This window comes from Hippocampus comes, unplaced genomic scaffold (genome assembly GCF_001891065.2).
Source record: "Hippocampus comes isolate QL1 unplaced genomic scaffold, H_comes_QL1_v1.1 scaffold205, whole genome shotgun sequence".
NCBI lineage: Eukaryota > Metazoa > Chordata > Actinopteri > Syngnathiformes > Syngnathidae > Hippocampus > Hippocampus comes.
The window spans coordinates 789,071-806,976 of record NW_017804874.1 but is presented as its reverse complement, the minus strand read 5'-3'; the positions used below and the strand labels follow the sequence as shown (position 1 = coordinate 806,976).

At 40.0% G+C, this 17,906-nt stretch overlaps 1 protein-coding gene across 2 annotated transcripts in view; it reads right to left on the bottom strand.

Annotated features, from left to right (window-relative positions):
• The window catches only part of slc41a1 (solute carrier family 41 member 1), a 51,798-nt gene that overhangs the window by 23,001 nt on the left and 10,891 nt on the right, over window positions 1-17,906 (bottom strand). For both annotated transcript variants that reach the window (XM_019879516.1, XM_019879508.1), the window contains exon 4: window positions 7,696-7,803. In XM_019879516.1, the coding sequence (XP_019735075.1) occupies window positions 7,696-7,803 (108 nt within the window). The remainder of the gene's footprint in view (window positions 1-7,695; window positions 7,804-17,906) is intronic.

Here is a 17,906-nt window from a genome sequence, read left to right as displayed (position 1 = left end):
CAAGTTTGTCCTGACCTCCATCCATCTCTCTCACTCTCACTCTCACTCTCTCTGGACTGCTCTGATCGTTTGGTTTTGGTCTAATCCAGCAAACAACAAAATATTGCTTCCTTCCATTTTTTTCACATTCTGTGAATAAAATAAAAGGACAAAGAAAGGAGACTAATGCTGTACAACAACTTGGTTGATGGTTTCTGTGGTTTGAGTCTCTGTTCGACCACGTTTGCACAGAAACAGAGCTTATCTAATTTCTTGTTTCCCGTAAACACTGGACAGTTTCAAGAAATGCATTTGACCACACAGATGCTAAAACCTTGTAGTTCATATGCCAGGCCTGAAAAGGCATTGGAACGACGCGATTAAGAAGCGTAAGCGATGTAAACATGCTCACAACAATGGCGGTGAATGCAAAGCGACCAAGAAAAGTGCGTTTGTGTGGACTGATGGCGAGCTAGAATTTCAGCTTCAGAACGAAAGCCTAAATCACTGCCAAGGTGATGAACATCCAACACAACAATCCCCCTTTAGTGTTATAAATGTTGCCAGTGTTTGCACACTGTCACGTGAGAACTGGGACCACCAAGTCCTCGTTTCATGTAACAACAAAAAATGTGAGGACAGTCTTTGAGATCAATACACTCTGGGAGCCGGTTTCAAATACTCAAAGACTTCAAAAAGGTAATAAAATAAAATAAAATTTCAGAAACATTTAAAATGTACTCATTTGCTGAACTGCGTCGGAATAGACTCCCTCTCCAAGTGGGACAAACTCCTCAACTGACGGTGATTGCCCAACCTGCCCTTCTCAGTGCGAAGGGAAACGTTTTCAATCCGCAAGTGCCACCACTCCAGAGAGAGAGAGACAGTGCAGTCTACACCAAGTGAGGTCACTAACCCAGCACACATGCGCACACCACGACAGGTTCTCACTAGATCTGGACGTCTATGCCACCAATTGAAACAAACTGATTTCACGAATGAACTCGAGTCGGATTATTCCACACATTCCCTTAGTATTTTTAAATTAAAGGTTGAATATTGTTTCGGGGTACATTAAGACGAGCTCAGCATTGAAGAGGCGCTAGCACAGCGGAATTGTAGTTGTGGTTAATCCAAGGGCACGGAAAATCCTACTGGACCCCCCGCACCCTGCCCACCACCTTTTCCAGCTACTCCCCTCAGGCAAGCGATACCGATCCATGCACACTAAATCCAGCACACACTTAAACAGCTTCTTCCTTCTAGCCATTAACTCCCTAAATAGTAATCCAAATCTATCTGTATTGTGGCTCTTTGCAATTTTGCACAACCCTGTGGAACAGCATTACCGCTATAATCATTATAGCTCCAGCTCTGTACTCACTTGAACCCCTGTCACTGATCTATATTCCACAGCACCAGAAACTTTAAAGCGCTCAAGGACATCTGCATAATTGCACACTTGCCATACTACAAATACTGCTACTGGTCACTTTAAAATGGTTCAATGATTTTCTGCATCAACTGTACAACTGTTATAGTATTGTATTCTACCACTGATCACTTTAGCCCTGCTTGATACTTTGCACATTGTCTCACAGTTGTCATTGGGTGGTACCACCGCACAATGGTACACTTACATTATGGAATGTCTTCCATACTTATTTGTCATGTCTTGTTTATGATGATGCTAGTGCAGCGTGTACTACCGGAGAGAAATTCCTTGTGTGTTCTACATACGTGGCCAATAACGATGATTCTGATTCCGAGCCTATTTTGTCACAGTGTCATCGTAGACTTTATTGTCAATAGTACTGAACGGGAGTATGAATGGTTGAATGTTTTCTTTGTTGTCCCTATGTGCCCCACCACACTACAGACAGGGCTACAAAAGCAACTGAGCATTTGACAAAAGTAGATAATTCAAAATTCAAAACACCCATCAACCACCCAGATAAGTTATTCTGCACATTTGTCATTGGGCAAAATGGACATAAAAAGGCACATTTTTACATACAGTTATTCTAGAGTATAACCAACCTGTAAAAACTTGCATGTTTTTGGTCTGTGGGAGAAAGAGAGAACCCATGCAGGCACATCGAGAACATGTAAACTCCACTCTGAAAGGCCCCAGCGGGCAGGTTTGAACCCAAAACCTTCCTGCTGTGTTGTGACAGCACTAACCATCGCACCGCTATGGCAATAGACAGGAGTAGAAAAGGGAAAAATGTCTGCTAGCTCCTTTTATGAGGAGCAGCTTGAAAGCAACGGGCCTTGTGTTATGCGTTAGAAACAATGCAGCGCAATGCTGCTGATTCCAAATCACACAGTTTACAGGATTTGAGAGCAAGAAATCTTGAACATATCCAAACGTATTCATTTTTAACCATTTTACAAAGAAAGTATACAACCACCATGTGTTACATAACTACCTCATAGAAATTCACAATTTCTCCGATCCATGCCAATGTCCGTCTGTGTGAAGAACACTATGTCAGTTGAGCTTTAATATTAGAGCACACAAGACTATCATGGCCATGTAAACATGCGTGTGGATGCAGCCCTCCTGATTCAACATTCATATGGCTGTTCAAATAGCCATGCACGTTGATAAGAACGTTTCTGTGGAACTGATAACAAAACAGCAAATATCGGCATAGAACACTGAGGTTATACTGTGGACTTCCAATAAACTCTAAATATAAAGACACAGACAGAACATTGATTTTTGTACTGTTATCTTGTTTTCCGACTCATGGATTCACTTGAGTGTGAATAATATTTTGGACTCACACAATGAAATATTTTTCAGCACCAAATGCGAGCCAATTTGCAGATGGCTTGAAAATAGAGTGAAAATTAAGGTTAAAAAAATACAAACGTTTCATGGGAATAATAGAAAGGCCTTTAAGTGCAATATCAGTCTCGATATATATATAGTAACAAGATCAGAAAACAAGCAAGGAAAGAAGGAAATCATTCAGCTGACCTCCACGGAGGGTTACATGATGTTTTTAAAGCATGATGGGCACATTGAGTAAATTTAGTGTAGTTTTAATCTCTTGATTAGCAGTGACATGGAAAGAAACATAGTCAGGCCGGGGCCAACCAATAAAGAGCTAACAATAATGTCTCAAGACAAGCACCAACATTCTGGACCAATTTGTAGGGATTGAAGGCAGATCATTTTATGCTTAAACCTTTGGGCAATGGCAACAGGTTTAGGACAAAAGCAAGGGCTAAGTAGATTTCAGGCACTCAATGTCACGTAGGTCTGGTTTTCTGTCCTGTTTATTTTTTGTTTTGCTGAAGGAAGCTGATTATGTTTGACTGTAAACAACAGCTGTGAATATGCATTACATTACCTTGTACATATTCATGTTTCATTTGTTTTAGTTTGCTTAGTGGATTAACATATTTGGCTGACTCAGCATGTGAAGACTGTCACATTCACGATTTCATAACTTGTAAGCTCATTTTGTTGGAATGGCTTACTTGTGAGGTGGGAGTCATTTGAGCCTGGTCAGTTAGAGCCGGAGCTAATCAGCATTGTCACTTGTTTCCCCAGACACGAGTGGAAAGAATGTGAGGATTGGTCCGCTTAGCTGCAATTCTGGCCTAATTCTCTCGTGTCTTTAAGGATGTGGTGTACAATGCTGAAAGGTCAATGACCCCTCAGCATGTAACATGGACAATCTTTTTTTGTGCTACCAGCTCAAAGACTTGAAATAATTTACAATCGGTGAAATAGTCATTTGTTTTTACATTCGTCTACCATGGATATGTGGAAGAATTGCATATTAAATTCAAAAAAATCATTAGGCAACTCGCACTAAGGCAGCTGGGACAGGCTCCAGCACATCTACGACCCTTTTAAGGATAAGCGGTTCCAAAAATGAATGAATGAAAGTTGGTGAACATCTGACAAAGGATCGGCAAATGTTTGCAAAGTTGAACGAAACCTGACAAACTGACGTGATTGTGCAGTTTTTTTTATTATTTTTTTTAATCTTTGCAATTGTTCATCCCTTTGTGGAATAGGGGCTTTTTATGCATTATGATTTTCCATTTTCAGGCAACTGTTTTTCAGGGACAAAAGATTCCTCTCCCAGGCGGAGATCCACACAGACCAGCGAATCACATTATTTCAGAAACAAGGACAACTGGTTGGTACCAAGACCATCCTGAAAGCTATTGATTGATTTCCAGTGTCCCAAAAACTTACACATGTGAGAGGGGCGGGGACTCGACTTCTTTGCTCCTTGAGAAAGTGCGCCCAAAGATGGCTGACAGTGGAAGGACTTGCCAAAGAAGCACATTGCTATTGCCCGCTCTGTGGCATTGATGACATCTTATCTGTCATCAGTGAGCGACATTCCTGTTTTTTGTCCTGTAGCCTTAAGACCATGCTACGTTTCAGGAGCGAGCCATCTTGAAGACACCTCGCAGGAATCTATGCTGTCAGGCGTGGTGGCTCAAGTGAAATAGAGAACACTGTTGTGGTGCTTGAAAGCCCAGCAGTGTGGCTTGACCTACCGAGTGTGGGAGTGGTTGCCTTGCTGTTTTGTCTCATTTATAACTTGGTGTTGTTTGGAACCTAGTCAAATTCTCACTTTTTTTTCACTAATTGAATGTCCAAGTTGAACTCAGTTGAGACTTTGCACTTAGGATAAGGTATATTTTATCTGCAGAAAATAAGATAAATAAAGGCAAGACATAAGTTGTGTTAGAGGAATTGTACTTTTCAGATTACACCACAGTAATAGCTACCATACTTTCTGGCCTATAAGGCGCTACTTTTCGTCCACACTATGAACTCTGCTGTGACACAATTTATTTATGATGTTTTGTCACGAGTATCAGGCCGCCAAGAGACTTTCCGATAGATTTAGCTCATCTGACATAAGGAGCATCGTCAATCTATATACGCAGAGTATGAACACATCAAAGTTTGAAAGACGTCAAAATTACTGCTCTGTTAGCTCTTGTGTTAAGGAATTCAAGCTGTAAAATAACATGGTTATATAAGAGCAGTTGCATACTGGTGCAGTACGTTGCGATTTACCGATGATCTGATTACCGTATTTTTCTGCACTATAAGGCGCTTCAGATTATAAGGCGCATCTTCAATGACTTGCCTATTTTAAAACTGTTCTCATATGTAAGGAGCACTGCATTATAAGGCACATGGAATAGAACCTACAATAGTGGCTGCGCTCTGCAATATGCATCCACTAGATGGAGCTACTGACAGGGAAAGAACTCATTGGGGACTAGAAAGAGACTGTAACTAATACCATGTCTAAAGCTAATCGGATCATAGGGCGCACTGTTGGCTTTTGGGAAAATTGAATGCTTTTAGGTGCATCTTAGTCAACTAATCGTGACTACTGTTGGTGATTCGTCGACTCGCAAAATAATCGTTTGTGGCTGCCCAATACAGCAGCTTGACACATCAGTGGCTCATCATCTGCTTTCAGAAAGAAATGTCTTTCCTTGAGAAAGTGCGCCCAAAGATGGCTGACAGTGGAAGGACTTGCCAAAGAAGCACATTGCTATTGCCCGCTCTGTGGCATTGATGACATCTTATCTGTCATCAGTGAGCGACATTCCTGTTTTTTGTCCTGTAGCCTTAAGACCATGCTACGTTTCAGGAGCGAGCCATCTTGAAGACACCTCGCAGGAATCTATGCTGTCAGGCGTGGTGGCTCAAGTGAAATAGAGAACACTGTTGTGGTGCTTGAAAGCCCAGCAGTGTGGCTTGACCTACCGAGTGTGGGAGTGGTTGCCTTGCTGTTTTGTCTCATTTATAACTTGGTGTTGTTTGGAACCTAGTCAAATTCTCACTTTTTTTTCACTAATTGAATGTCCAAGTTGAACTCAGTTGAGACTTTGCACTTAGGATAAGGTATATTTTATCTGCAGAAAATAAGATAAATAAAGGCAAGACATAAGTTGTGTTAGAGGAATTGTACTTTTCAGATTACACCACAGTAATAGCTACCATACTTTCTGGCCTATAAGGCGCTACTTTTCGTCCACACTATGAACTCTGCTGTGACACAATTTATTTATGATGTTTTGTCACGAGTATCAGGCCGCCAAGAGACTTTCCGATAGATTTAGCTCATCTGACATAAGGAGCATCGTCAATCTATATACGCAGAGTATGAACACATCAAAGTTTGAAAGACGTCAAAATTACTGCTCTGTTAGCTCTTGTGTTAAGGAATTCAAGCTGTAAAATAACATGGTTATATAAGAGCAGTTGCATACTGGTGCAGTACGTTGCGATTTACCGATGATCTGATTACCGTATTTTTCTGCACTATAAGGCGCTTCAGATTATAAGGCGCATCTTCAATGACTTGCCTATTTTAAAACTGTTCTCATATGTAAGGAGCACTGCATTATAAGGCACATGGAATAGAACCTACAATAGTGGCTGCGCTCTGCAATATGCATCCACTAGATGGAGCTACTGACAGGGAAAGAACTCATTGGGGACTAGAAAGAGACTGTAACTAATACCATGTCTAAAGCTAATCGGATCATAGGGCGCACTGTTGGCTTTTGGGAAAATTGAATGCTTTTAGGTGCATCTTAGTCAACTAATCGTGACTACTGTTGGTGATTCGTCGACTCGCAAAATAATCGTTTGTGGCTGCCCAATACAGCAGCTTGACACATCAGTGGCTCATCATCTGCTTTCAGAAAGAAATGTCTTTGTTCCCATTTTTTTGTCATTGTCTTTAATGACATTTTACCCATCAAAAGTACCAAAGGTATTGGTTTAAAGTGGTATTGAACATCCCTATTTATTTTACTGAATAGTGTTCAAGAATAGCATGTTCAATGTGCAGGGATTAATGGTCATGAAACTATCATCAAAGTTTTGAGTAAATGAGTTTTCGTTGTTGAATAAACACTAGTTTTGAAGTCAATGAATAATGATTTTATTCATCGTGATTTCAATCTCAATAATCAAAAATAATCATGATTATTGTTATTTCCATAATCAGCCAGCTCTACCCTGGTGCCCAATAAACAAGTGGATACAGACAAAAGTTATGCTAAAAAAATAAAATAAATAAATAATAGGGACATAATATATCATTCATTGTAAATAATTGCATTGGCGTTGGAACTGCGTATCCCTAGGAGGGTGTATGCGTATAATAGCGGTAGTTGTGGAAAATTGTTGTTTTAAAATCATTTTGGAAGCGCTCAGAAACAAGCCAGCAGATGAAAATACCATATTCAGTGTATCGACCCCAGCAGACTGAGTTTCATCACACAAGACATTCCAAACATGGCAATAAGGTAGTATCTTTATGCATGGCTTTTTGACCATGTCAGTCATTCTTGTCTGTCAGGTGTGTGCGTGTAGAGGAAGTGCACATTTGACGTATGCCAAACAACAACAACCCATATGAATGGTAGAGCAGGTTGGGTTGAAACATTCCGGTAAGAAAGAAGGTGAGAGGAATGTTGCTATCAGTTGGATCTGAAACTGCAGGCTCCTATGTCAATATGACCTGTGACCCCCGTTAACAATTTGCCTTGATGACTGTCACAGTTTCAGGATTGCCACGAGATGGAACGGGGCAACTCTTGACAGCAAAAACAAAAAAACCCAACACTGAATAGCCACAGAATCAACACAAAGTGGGTAATTCAACTGGATAAGAAAGCCAAGAGGCAAACATGACTTACTGCTGTGGAAAGCCTGGAGGCCAGCGTCATCTCCAGGTTGCCTTTGAGACCCAGTAGTGCCGGAACAAGGATGAACACCTCTGAGACCTCCGTAAACACAGTCCAGTGCTGAAATGATCACAATGTACTGTCAACATGCCATAGTAAACAGCAGATGACACAACCCAGGCACATCTACTATATGTTGATCAAGTGCCTCTGTGTAACTTCATGACTTTTCATGACATTGTTTGACACTGATGAGGCCATTGAGTTTGTGTTTTTAGACCCCTGAATATCAGATCTTTATGACAACGGTAAAAAAAAAAAAAAAAAGCACCTGCTCCCAACTCGGGTATGGGATACTTGAATTAATGTAACACCATTATTTTTAGGAGTTACACGTCACGTATCATCACACGTCATATCATTATGCTGTGTGTGCGTGTGTGCGTGTGTGTGTGTGTGTGTGTGTGTGTGTGTGTGTGTGTGTGTGTGTGTGTGTGAAAAGATGTCACTAGTTGTAACAACAACTTTATGAAGCAATCAAATCTACTTTTCCAGACGGTTTGAATAAAGTATCTGTATGGTGCTGCCTGCAGGGATGGCTTGACAACGGCTTACCTCGTGCAAATAAGCAGTTGTTTCACATGGCGTCCAATTCATCTATCTGCCTGTCCGTCTGAGATTTACAATTTGGGTGCTTCAAAACCATGTATATTATTCAATAGTCATTGGACCAAAAAGTCCCAATAAATAGTGATTTGTGTATTTTTAGTCTTCATTGCCATATTTGGTATTGGAGTTATCCAGTAATTAAAAAAAATCAAGTTACATTACTTTAATAATGTGGTACTAAGGTTAAATTACTAACAACATTTTTTAACAGATCACGAGTAACTACTGTATATAAACATACATTTTCTAAGTGATCCTTCAAACACTGCTTATGAATTCAAGTTCATAAATAATACTGGTAAAAAAAATAAATTTAATAAATAGCCCTGTGAGAAATTCCTCGTCAAATTAAGTGAAAATGTAATCGTTACAGTATATCTTTGTAGACAAGTTCAGAAGAGTTCATCCAAAAATTATACACAATATTGTCGAAAAAGAAAAGCAGGTAGGTAATAAAACAAAACAATCATTTTTCAAGATTTTGCTGTGGCTCGTGCCCCGGTTGAATGATGACTGATTGGTTGAAAACAAGGAAGTGAGAGATGACAACAAACTTCTTCTGTTCTGCTGTGTTGCCACTCGGTGTAGAAAGGGAAGGACCCCAGTCCAAGGCAGGCAAATGACACGAGCAGTTTTAAATGTTATTTTAGTTTGTGCTGCAAGCCGCTAAAAATGGATGGCCATTGTTTGGACACTCCAAAATTAATCGAAATCCAGCATTGTTTGGAAACGGAGTGGCAACCGGAATCATTCAAATTTCAATAATGCCCAACCCTACTCTGTTTTTGTGTTGGTCATTTGTACCCGGAGCAGTTACTCTGACATTTCTATTAAATATTATGGCTTGCTGCCGCATAACGTTTAATATGCCGCTTTGGCAGCACAAATGTTGGGATTTCACACTACAATCTAGAGTGCAACCAGCGTGAGAAACAAATAAAGCTAAAGCTAAAAAAAATGACAAGTGGAACTTGAGAGTCACCAGCCACACTGATGTTGTGGTGTGCAAAAACACGTGTGTTACAAACACGCACACACACGAACATCTTCACATTTTCACCCTTGTAACAGTCACATTTCAAAGTCCCGATTTCACGTAATTGATTTTCCATTTGCCGATTTTGCTTTATCACATAAACGTCATTATAACGACCAGATTTTTCCCACAAAATCGTGATAATGCCTTCATTACAACAAATCGTGGTGCCACCGCGATGACGCTTGTGAACAAAATGTACAGTGCAGGATCCCCCACCATTGCTTAACAACGCTACTGAATGACTCATCCATTTTTTGGGGGAAACAATTTTGGACTCATCAGTCCAAAGAATGTTTTTCCAAAGTGGATCATCAAGTTGTCTTTTGGCAAATATGAGACGAGCCTTTGTGTTCTTTTTGGACAGCAGTAGTTTTCACCTGGGGAAAACTCCCAATGGATGCCATTTTTGGCAAGTGTCTTTCTTGTGGTAGAGTTGTGAACACTGACCTGAACTGAGGCCAGCGAGGTCTGGAGTTTTTTGGGTTTTGTTTTAGGTTCTTTTGCAACCTCCGGGATGAATTGTTGTCGTACTCTGAGTAATTTTAGCTGGTCAACCACTCCTGTGTTGTTGTGAATGTATGCCACTGTTTTATCCAGTTCAGAATATTGAAAATGGCTTTGTACAACCTTTTCCAGACTGATAGATTTAAATAGATTTTTTTTGTAATTTCTTCTTCAGATCATGGCATGATGAGTTTGTTTCTTGAGATCTTGTAGCCTACGTCACTTTGTCTAACAGATTCTATGAATGGGATTTCTTGATTCAACAAATATGGCGCTTGAGTGTTGCCTGTGCAATTGAACTCAGCTTTCTCAAAACTGACTTTGTGATTTAACAAGAGGGAAGGGCAGTTACTTTTTCACATACGGACAGGTAGTTTTGGATTTTTTGGTGGCTAAATAAATTGGCATTTAGAAACTGCATTTTGTATTTGCGTGAGCAGTCTATTTGTGGTATTAAAATTGATTTGATGAACTGAAACCTTTGTATGTGATAAATATGCAAAGAACACAGAAATCAGATACGGGGCAATACTATTTCACAGCACGATATATAATGTGCATGTGTGACAGATCTGTAGGTACGTAACGCAACAGGTAATTTTGCAGTGGAAAGTAGAGGTAAGAGCCAGTTGAAGAATCAGAAATCATCGATGTGAAACCTTAATTTTTGTTTCAACATGAACACCTGTTGTCACTAATTTGCATCATACCAAAATTTATATTTATTTATGTGATACACTGAAATTAATATTCTCAACTTAATTTAGCATCTACTTAAAAGCAAAACCACACCCCACATTTTTCTTAATTAGTGGAAATAAATTCAGGTGTCAAGGGCATTATATACGAGTGTGCTTTATTTCGAAACTCTATTGTTGCTATTGTTAATTAGGTCTCCCTTGGAAAAGGGATCGGTGACTTCTACGGGACTACCTTGGTTAAATAAAGTTTAAATAAATAATTGGATCCTCCTGTAAATACAGATGTAGAGGAGAGATAAGAGGTGAAGTCAAAGCTCTGTGTTTCTTTTTTTGTACTTTTAGGTGAGGCACCGAAATACCAGTAGTTACACTACTTGTGACTTTGCCTTTGCTGTCGTCAGGTCAAAGAGGAAATACTTACAGCCAAGTCCCTTGACTTGGCTCACTGCCATCTGCCAAAGCAGCAGCCTTGAGAGCACTCCTCTCCTCTTTCACGGCCACATGCTTTTAGGCTGACTCTGTCTCTCACTCTCACTCTACTTCTGTCTCACAAGCTCTCGGTCCTCCTGTGGTGATATATGTTGTCTCCAATGAAAATTAGCTTGTTGCCAAAGAAGCTCTCTCTCCTCATGGCCACCTTCAGTTCTAGGAACTTGACAGGACAACCACAGTATCGCTGTGTACAGACCTATATAGGAGTTCTGGTATGCAATCCCTTCCAGGGTCAAGTAGCCCTGTTAAGTAACAGGTCTGTACTGCATTTGTGATCGCTTGCTCGACCAATTCGGCAGCTGAACCTCAAGGCACGCATTGTTGATGTAACTTGGCGCCCTTATCGAGGTGTCGGTTTCATTTTGCTACAATTACGGAAGATACAGTTTGGATATGACCCCACTGATGAGTTAGTAAGTTCATTACAAATGCACAACGCATGTTCATCTGGTCTTTGCAAAACGAAACATTCCATTTGTTTACTACCCTCACCATGGAGGTTGTTTCCTGTTAGTTTATTGTTGATATTGAAATAACATTTGAACAGGTTTCTTCCTTTTTCAGTTCATTTGAGCCCCCTGAGACCAAGGCATGTCGGTTGGAAGTGGAACCGCCTGGTTTGTCGCTCACTGAATCTTCAGCAAATAACCAATGAAGCCAGCATGCAGTTGGTGGACGGACTTTAATGAACATGACTTGTGATTCATCCGCTGCAAAATGACGACATCACTCAGTGAAAGACCACACCTAATGATTCGGCCGTGAGGGATGAGTTCGATGCCAAAGTATGACTTGTCACACGGGAAAGATTCTGCCCTGAGTGATTTTAACCGCTTCTACCGGATGCAGATATACTTTCATTTGCATTTGTTTCTCCAGTCTAACAACCGCTGTTGAGTCAAGTCACATAAAAGTAAACACACACGCCCCGTCGCCATTGGGGCATGTGTCCCAATTATCTTAACGGACTACACGTAAAGCAATTAGAGGTTAGGTTAGGATAAATGAGTGTGTGTAGGACATCAGAGTAAACCATTCATCTAAATTAATCACACAACCAATTTTCCGCACCTTCATAGCCTCAGAGGAAGTCAGAGATAACTAGAAACAATCCATGTGCCACAACTGCATGGTCGATACAGTAAATATGACAGCTTTGATCTTATTTTTTGTATGGTGGTTTCTCTCCCTTCCTTTCCGAGTGTACAATATTTGGTAAACTCCGCAACATATAAGATGTAGGACAAGTGTTGACTATGCAGTTATTTTGATGAATGTATGCCATTCAAAATAAGGTTAAGTAAAGTTATGTCTCTTTAAAATGACCATGGAAAAAATAGTAGACCACCCTTTTTTCTTCAATATTTTATTCATTTTACATGCCTGGCAAAACAAAAGACATTTGTTTATAGAGAATTTAAAGATGACAATAAAACAGTTCATAAGATTTTAATTTTTTTAAGTGCTGATATTTAGCCACTTTCCAGGGTTTTCCTAATAATGACCAAAATCACTTAGATTCAAAAATCAGTAGCTCTGACATTGTACAGTGGACCCCTACTTTTCAACCCAACAATTTCTTCGAAAAACACTGATAAACATTCACAATTCATTTTGTTAGGGGTCCACTGTACTGCCAAAAACAGTCCATTTAGGCATTCCATGTTTTCTTTTGTCAGTCAGACACATTTTTAATGGTATAAGGTATTAAGATGAATAACAAATTGAAGAAAACAATATTTTTTTCCATTACTGCAGATGTGTCCTACCGTCTCGGTAAGACAACTTATTAAAGAGTGAGTGTGAACTTTCAGCCTGAGTCATTAACGAAGTGACAAAGGTGAATGAAACTTTTTTTAAAGTATTTTTTATGAACTGAGTCTTACATTCAGTACGGCAAAAGAACTGTTCTTTTCTTCACTATTTCACTACAAAAGCATACTGCGCCAGTCGTGGGAAAACTGCTCTGTGTAAACATGCATTAAACGCAAACGCAGAGGGAAGCGCTAAGAAGTACCAATAAAAAAAGGGAACTTTGTATTTGAAACGAACACGTGCAATTGTCACGTTGATAGCTCACAATTTTATTCTAAGAAATGAAACCAAGCCCGTGTTGACTATAATCACTGCAGGAAATCTGTACAGAAAAAAAGTAATACTAAACCACAAAAAATTTGATATTTAAATATTTCGGTCGACTCACCTGTGATCACGTTTTTGGCACCTTGTCTTTCAATAAACCAGTTCTTAGACTTTCGACTTTCCTGCCTACTGATGTCGCCTGGCTAGATGCTCTGTTGAGCAGCAACACGTCAGGATAATAAGGCGACGCAGTCTTCATGGGTCCGAAAGCACTAAAATAAGCTGCTTGGTATACAAATTTATAAAATAGCTCAGGTACAGTTATATAAGGAACTCTGCGTTAACTGCTTGAACTTCTGACCTCGCGACATCTTTTTTTCTGTATTTATATCAGATTAGAATATTACATTTCAGTCTCAACAAAATTTCAAGGGCGACAGAAAAGTGATGACTTGTATGTGAGGATACGAGTAAGTAAGATAATGTGAACATGTGCGTTTATTCTGGCTAATCTCGAATGTTCGTGCTTGATTTGTGAAAACTCAGTAATGACAAATCACTTTGACCAATGAGCAACCAGTGGTTAAGTCACCTACTTATACCGTCGGTACAGACCACTTGGAACCCGAGCTGTTCAGGTACGAGAAATTGTACTTTGTCGTATCTGAATGGGAAAGTGGAATCGTGCCAATAACAAGTCCAGCTCCGACCGTTTGAGTAGATATCGCGTCAGGGGAAAAAGGGGTTTTCGGCAACCATAACATCACTCCGTATGGCGCATAGTGGTTCCACATGACAACTATAATCCATCCCTTCATCCATTTTTTACATCGCTTGTCCTTAGAAGATACAAGTCGGAGTTTCAATGATTGTTCTGTCTTTGGGCGGATGGAGGTGGGAATAGAAAAAAAAAAAAACAGATACAACTAAGCAGAGAAAATCTTGGTCAAAGTACAAAATTAGCCAGGGCTCACGACGGCGTAAAATCTTTCGAATCTAATCCTTTCAAACTTCAACACACAGTTCCTCACCAAGCAGTATGTCTAAGTACTGTGGCCAATAAAGAAAATGGGCGAAAGAAAATTTAAAAAAATACATACTGTACGAATAATAATTCAGCTGACAACATGGTGTAATGTGTCTTTTCAGCGTTGACAAAATCTGGGTTTTGACTTTTAGAGAATCATTCAACACTGGTTTTAGAATGTTTCGCTGGTGTCTAACTGGAAACTCTTCCTTCTTGTGTTTGTTTTTGAAGCGGAAGTGTTTTATTTAGTTCAAACAGAGGGACAGATTTGGACACATGCATGCAGAGATAATCTTGAACGGGTTGACAGTGTACAAAGCAAAAATTCTGTGCTGTCTTTGGGTTTGTTTCAGGACAGTGGATGAGTGGTTAGCGAATCTGCCATACAGTTCTGAGGTTTTCAGTCGAAAATAGAGTTATGCATGATCTTCTTGTGGGTGTTTTTGCATAATTCACGCATTCATATATACGATAGTCAGCCTTACTCCAAAAAAACGGTACGTTAATTGAAAACTAAATTGCTCATGGGGTGAACATGAGTGTACTGAGAGGTACAGTGTCTATTTCGTCTCCAATAGGCTACTGCAGGTGACACGTAGCCCTCTGGATGCTTATTTATGGCTGCCAAACTGATTTTTCACACCACACAGTCAAATGGGGCTGAGCGATTTTAGAAAATAATGTAATAGCGGCATTTTCCTCAAAATTGCAATTCAAGATGTTATTTTTTTCAAGGTCCTCTTCTGATTTATTTTTCAACAAACAAGCACTTGGTTATTTATCAACAAACTACTAGATCTTTTATGTCATATCGGATACAAAGTAGAGGCAAATTAAGCATTAATATGAAATTTAGGTGTCAACCTACTAAATACTTTGATGTGTGGCCTTGCAAGCATTCATCATGACAACAAATCTGCCACACAAGTGTGGCGTCAACATAAGTACAAACTACAATGTAAATATGTAAGAAATCACACAAATTTAAATGCGGATTACACCAATAATGCAAGCAAATCTGTGGCTTTCCCACTTTTACATATCCAACTTCGTGTTTCATGAAACATGATATCGTGTGGAAAGATGGACTGCACATTTTAAAAATTGAACGTATCATCTAGATCAGGGGTCCCCAACCTTTTTTGCCCCATGGACCGGTTTAAGTCAGACAATATTTTCAGGGACCGGCATTTAAGGTGTGGCGGAATTAATACAACAAAATAATATGGTATGAGCTGCATGAAAACTGTGGTGTTTTCGAAATATAATAATAAACACAAGGAGCATCTAATCTGGTCGCAACACTCTTATCGCTCTTCAAAGTGCATGAAAATGACGACTCACCACAGCCCCGAGCTTGATTTTCTGCAATCAGACAGTCCCATCTCGGGGTAATAGGAGACAATGACACCTCAAGTGTGTGGTTTATGTCCAGTCTACTTCGTAATTTTGTTTTAGTCGCTGTTGCTGCATAAACTCCCCACCTCACACAGGTAGGATGTCGGAAATAGCAACAGTGCTATTGTGGCGATCTCAGAGTATTCAGCCATAACTTTGATCCAGTTGTTTCGAACGTACTTTTAAGGCCGCCGTCATTTGCGATCTCCAAGCAGCTTTTTTACTCATTTTGCGGGCTTCAGCGTTTTGTTTATGAGCGTCGTCGGTCACGTGACCGAGAAGTGTGACTTGACGTGAGTCAAGCGTGACACAGACGGATGTAACAGAGAATCCGGTAATTTTTCAAAATAAAACACATTTCGTATTCCGAAATAAATAAAACGGAAATAAGGCAAGTTCTTTCTGCGCGGCCCGGTACCAAATGCCCTGCGGACCGGTACCGGTCCGCGGACCGGCGGTTGGGGACCCCTGATCTAGATCGATCAATAAATAAAAGACATCGATTCAAAACAAAGCTTATCGATCTTCAGTCAACAACATCACACATGTTAATGTGTCGGATATCTCAGTACTTGCTTCTGACGGAACATTTTCAAAAACAAAAACGCGCCAACAGGCATTACAAGGGGCGGCAGATCAATTAAATGAGGAGGAGTATCATTTTGTCTGTCTAAAGTTTCATTCATGAAATGGAATGCCGCAACATCTTAATTGGTGACCGCTGGCAACTTTGCACCGTGCTGCCATTTTCGGAACATTTGACTAGAGGATTTGTCAACGCGCAAGTTGCGCACACTGTCATGTCCGTGTGTGTGCTCAAACGTCTGAGACATATGAGTCAAAGTCAGCAATTTGATTTTCCATGGGCAGCACATATCAGACACCCGTGGTGGTTCAGAAATGACAAGCCCATCAGTAGAAACTTTCTATTCATCACCAAGGGTGCTACACTTTCCAATATACGACGGCAGCCGGACTAGCACAAAATAAACACACATGCTGATTTCTTTTTTTTTAACCTCACAAGGTGAAAAAGATACTCGCCTCAAGCTCTTGTGAAATAGAAAACTCACAGAAAACTGCAGCAAATAATACAGCCTTGATGTCTTTGCCTGCTCTGAACTCCTCCGCTCCACTCCCAATGTCAAATCGTGGCATCGGTGATTAGCACATCGCATTGGATCAAATTGCAATTTTATTGAAAATTCAAATCCACGAATCTGACTTTTGACTCATTCATCATTGTGTTCTTCCCTCACTCTTGAACAACTCTCCAAGATGTTTAAATTCTTCCACCTGGGGCAGGATCTCATTCTTGACCTGGAGAGAGCACTCCGCCCTTTTCTGACTCCGTACCGTGGTCTTAGTCTTGATGCTTATGCTCATTGCAACCGCTTCACATTTGGCTGCTAACTGCCCACAAGTGAGAGTTGAAAATCACATCTTCTTCAAGTCAACAGAACCACGTCATCAAAATTGCTGAGATGCTGATGCCTTGACTGCACCAAGAAATTTTGTCCACAAAAGTTATGAACAAAATCAGCACCCTGGGTGGAGTCTAACCCGCGCTGGAAATGACTCCATATTACTGCCTGCAAAGAGGAGCAAACCGGTACCGGTAGTACAGAAACAGAACAGCCTGACTGGTACCCCATGCTAAGGGAAGTACTTCAACTCTGTGCCTGTCTGTCAAACTGCGCTCACAAGGCAGAAGCCCAAGTGACAATCGTACTTGTATAAATTAAATGAAGGAATATCCAAATATGGGTGTATACTCTGCCATGTTAACGGCCATTTAACTTAACTAGCAGCAATCTAAAGTTAATACACGGTAACAAATTTATTGTTTGCGTTGGTGTGTGTGTGTGTGTGTGTGTGTGTGTGTGTGAGAAAAAGAGAGCTTTAAGCCTTGTAACAGGCATATTCTTAAATATTTGTATTAGCGTACTCAACATTTATGGTTGCAACGGATAAGAACAAATACATATACACCGTAATTTCCGAACTATAGAGCGCACCTGATTATAAGCCGCACATACTACATTTTTAAAGGAAAAAACATTTTGTACACACACTAGTGTAATATATATATCAGTGGCGGGCCCTCAGGGCCAGCAAGGCCTTCTCTGCTGGCCTAAACATTCTCAGAAAAGTAAATTTACTTTTATGTATTTTAAGGTTATTTTATAATTTGTTATTTTATTTTCATAAATATGTAAACAAAATTATTCTCTGTATTCGTTACGTCATATTATTTCCACTTAGTTGAGTGGCTTTCAATGTTATTTTAAATAACATTGAAAGCCACTCG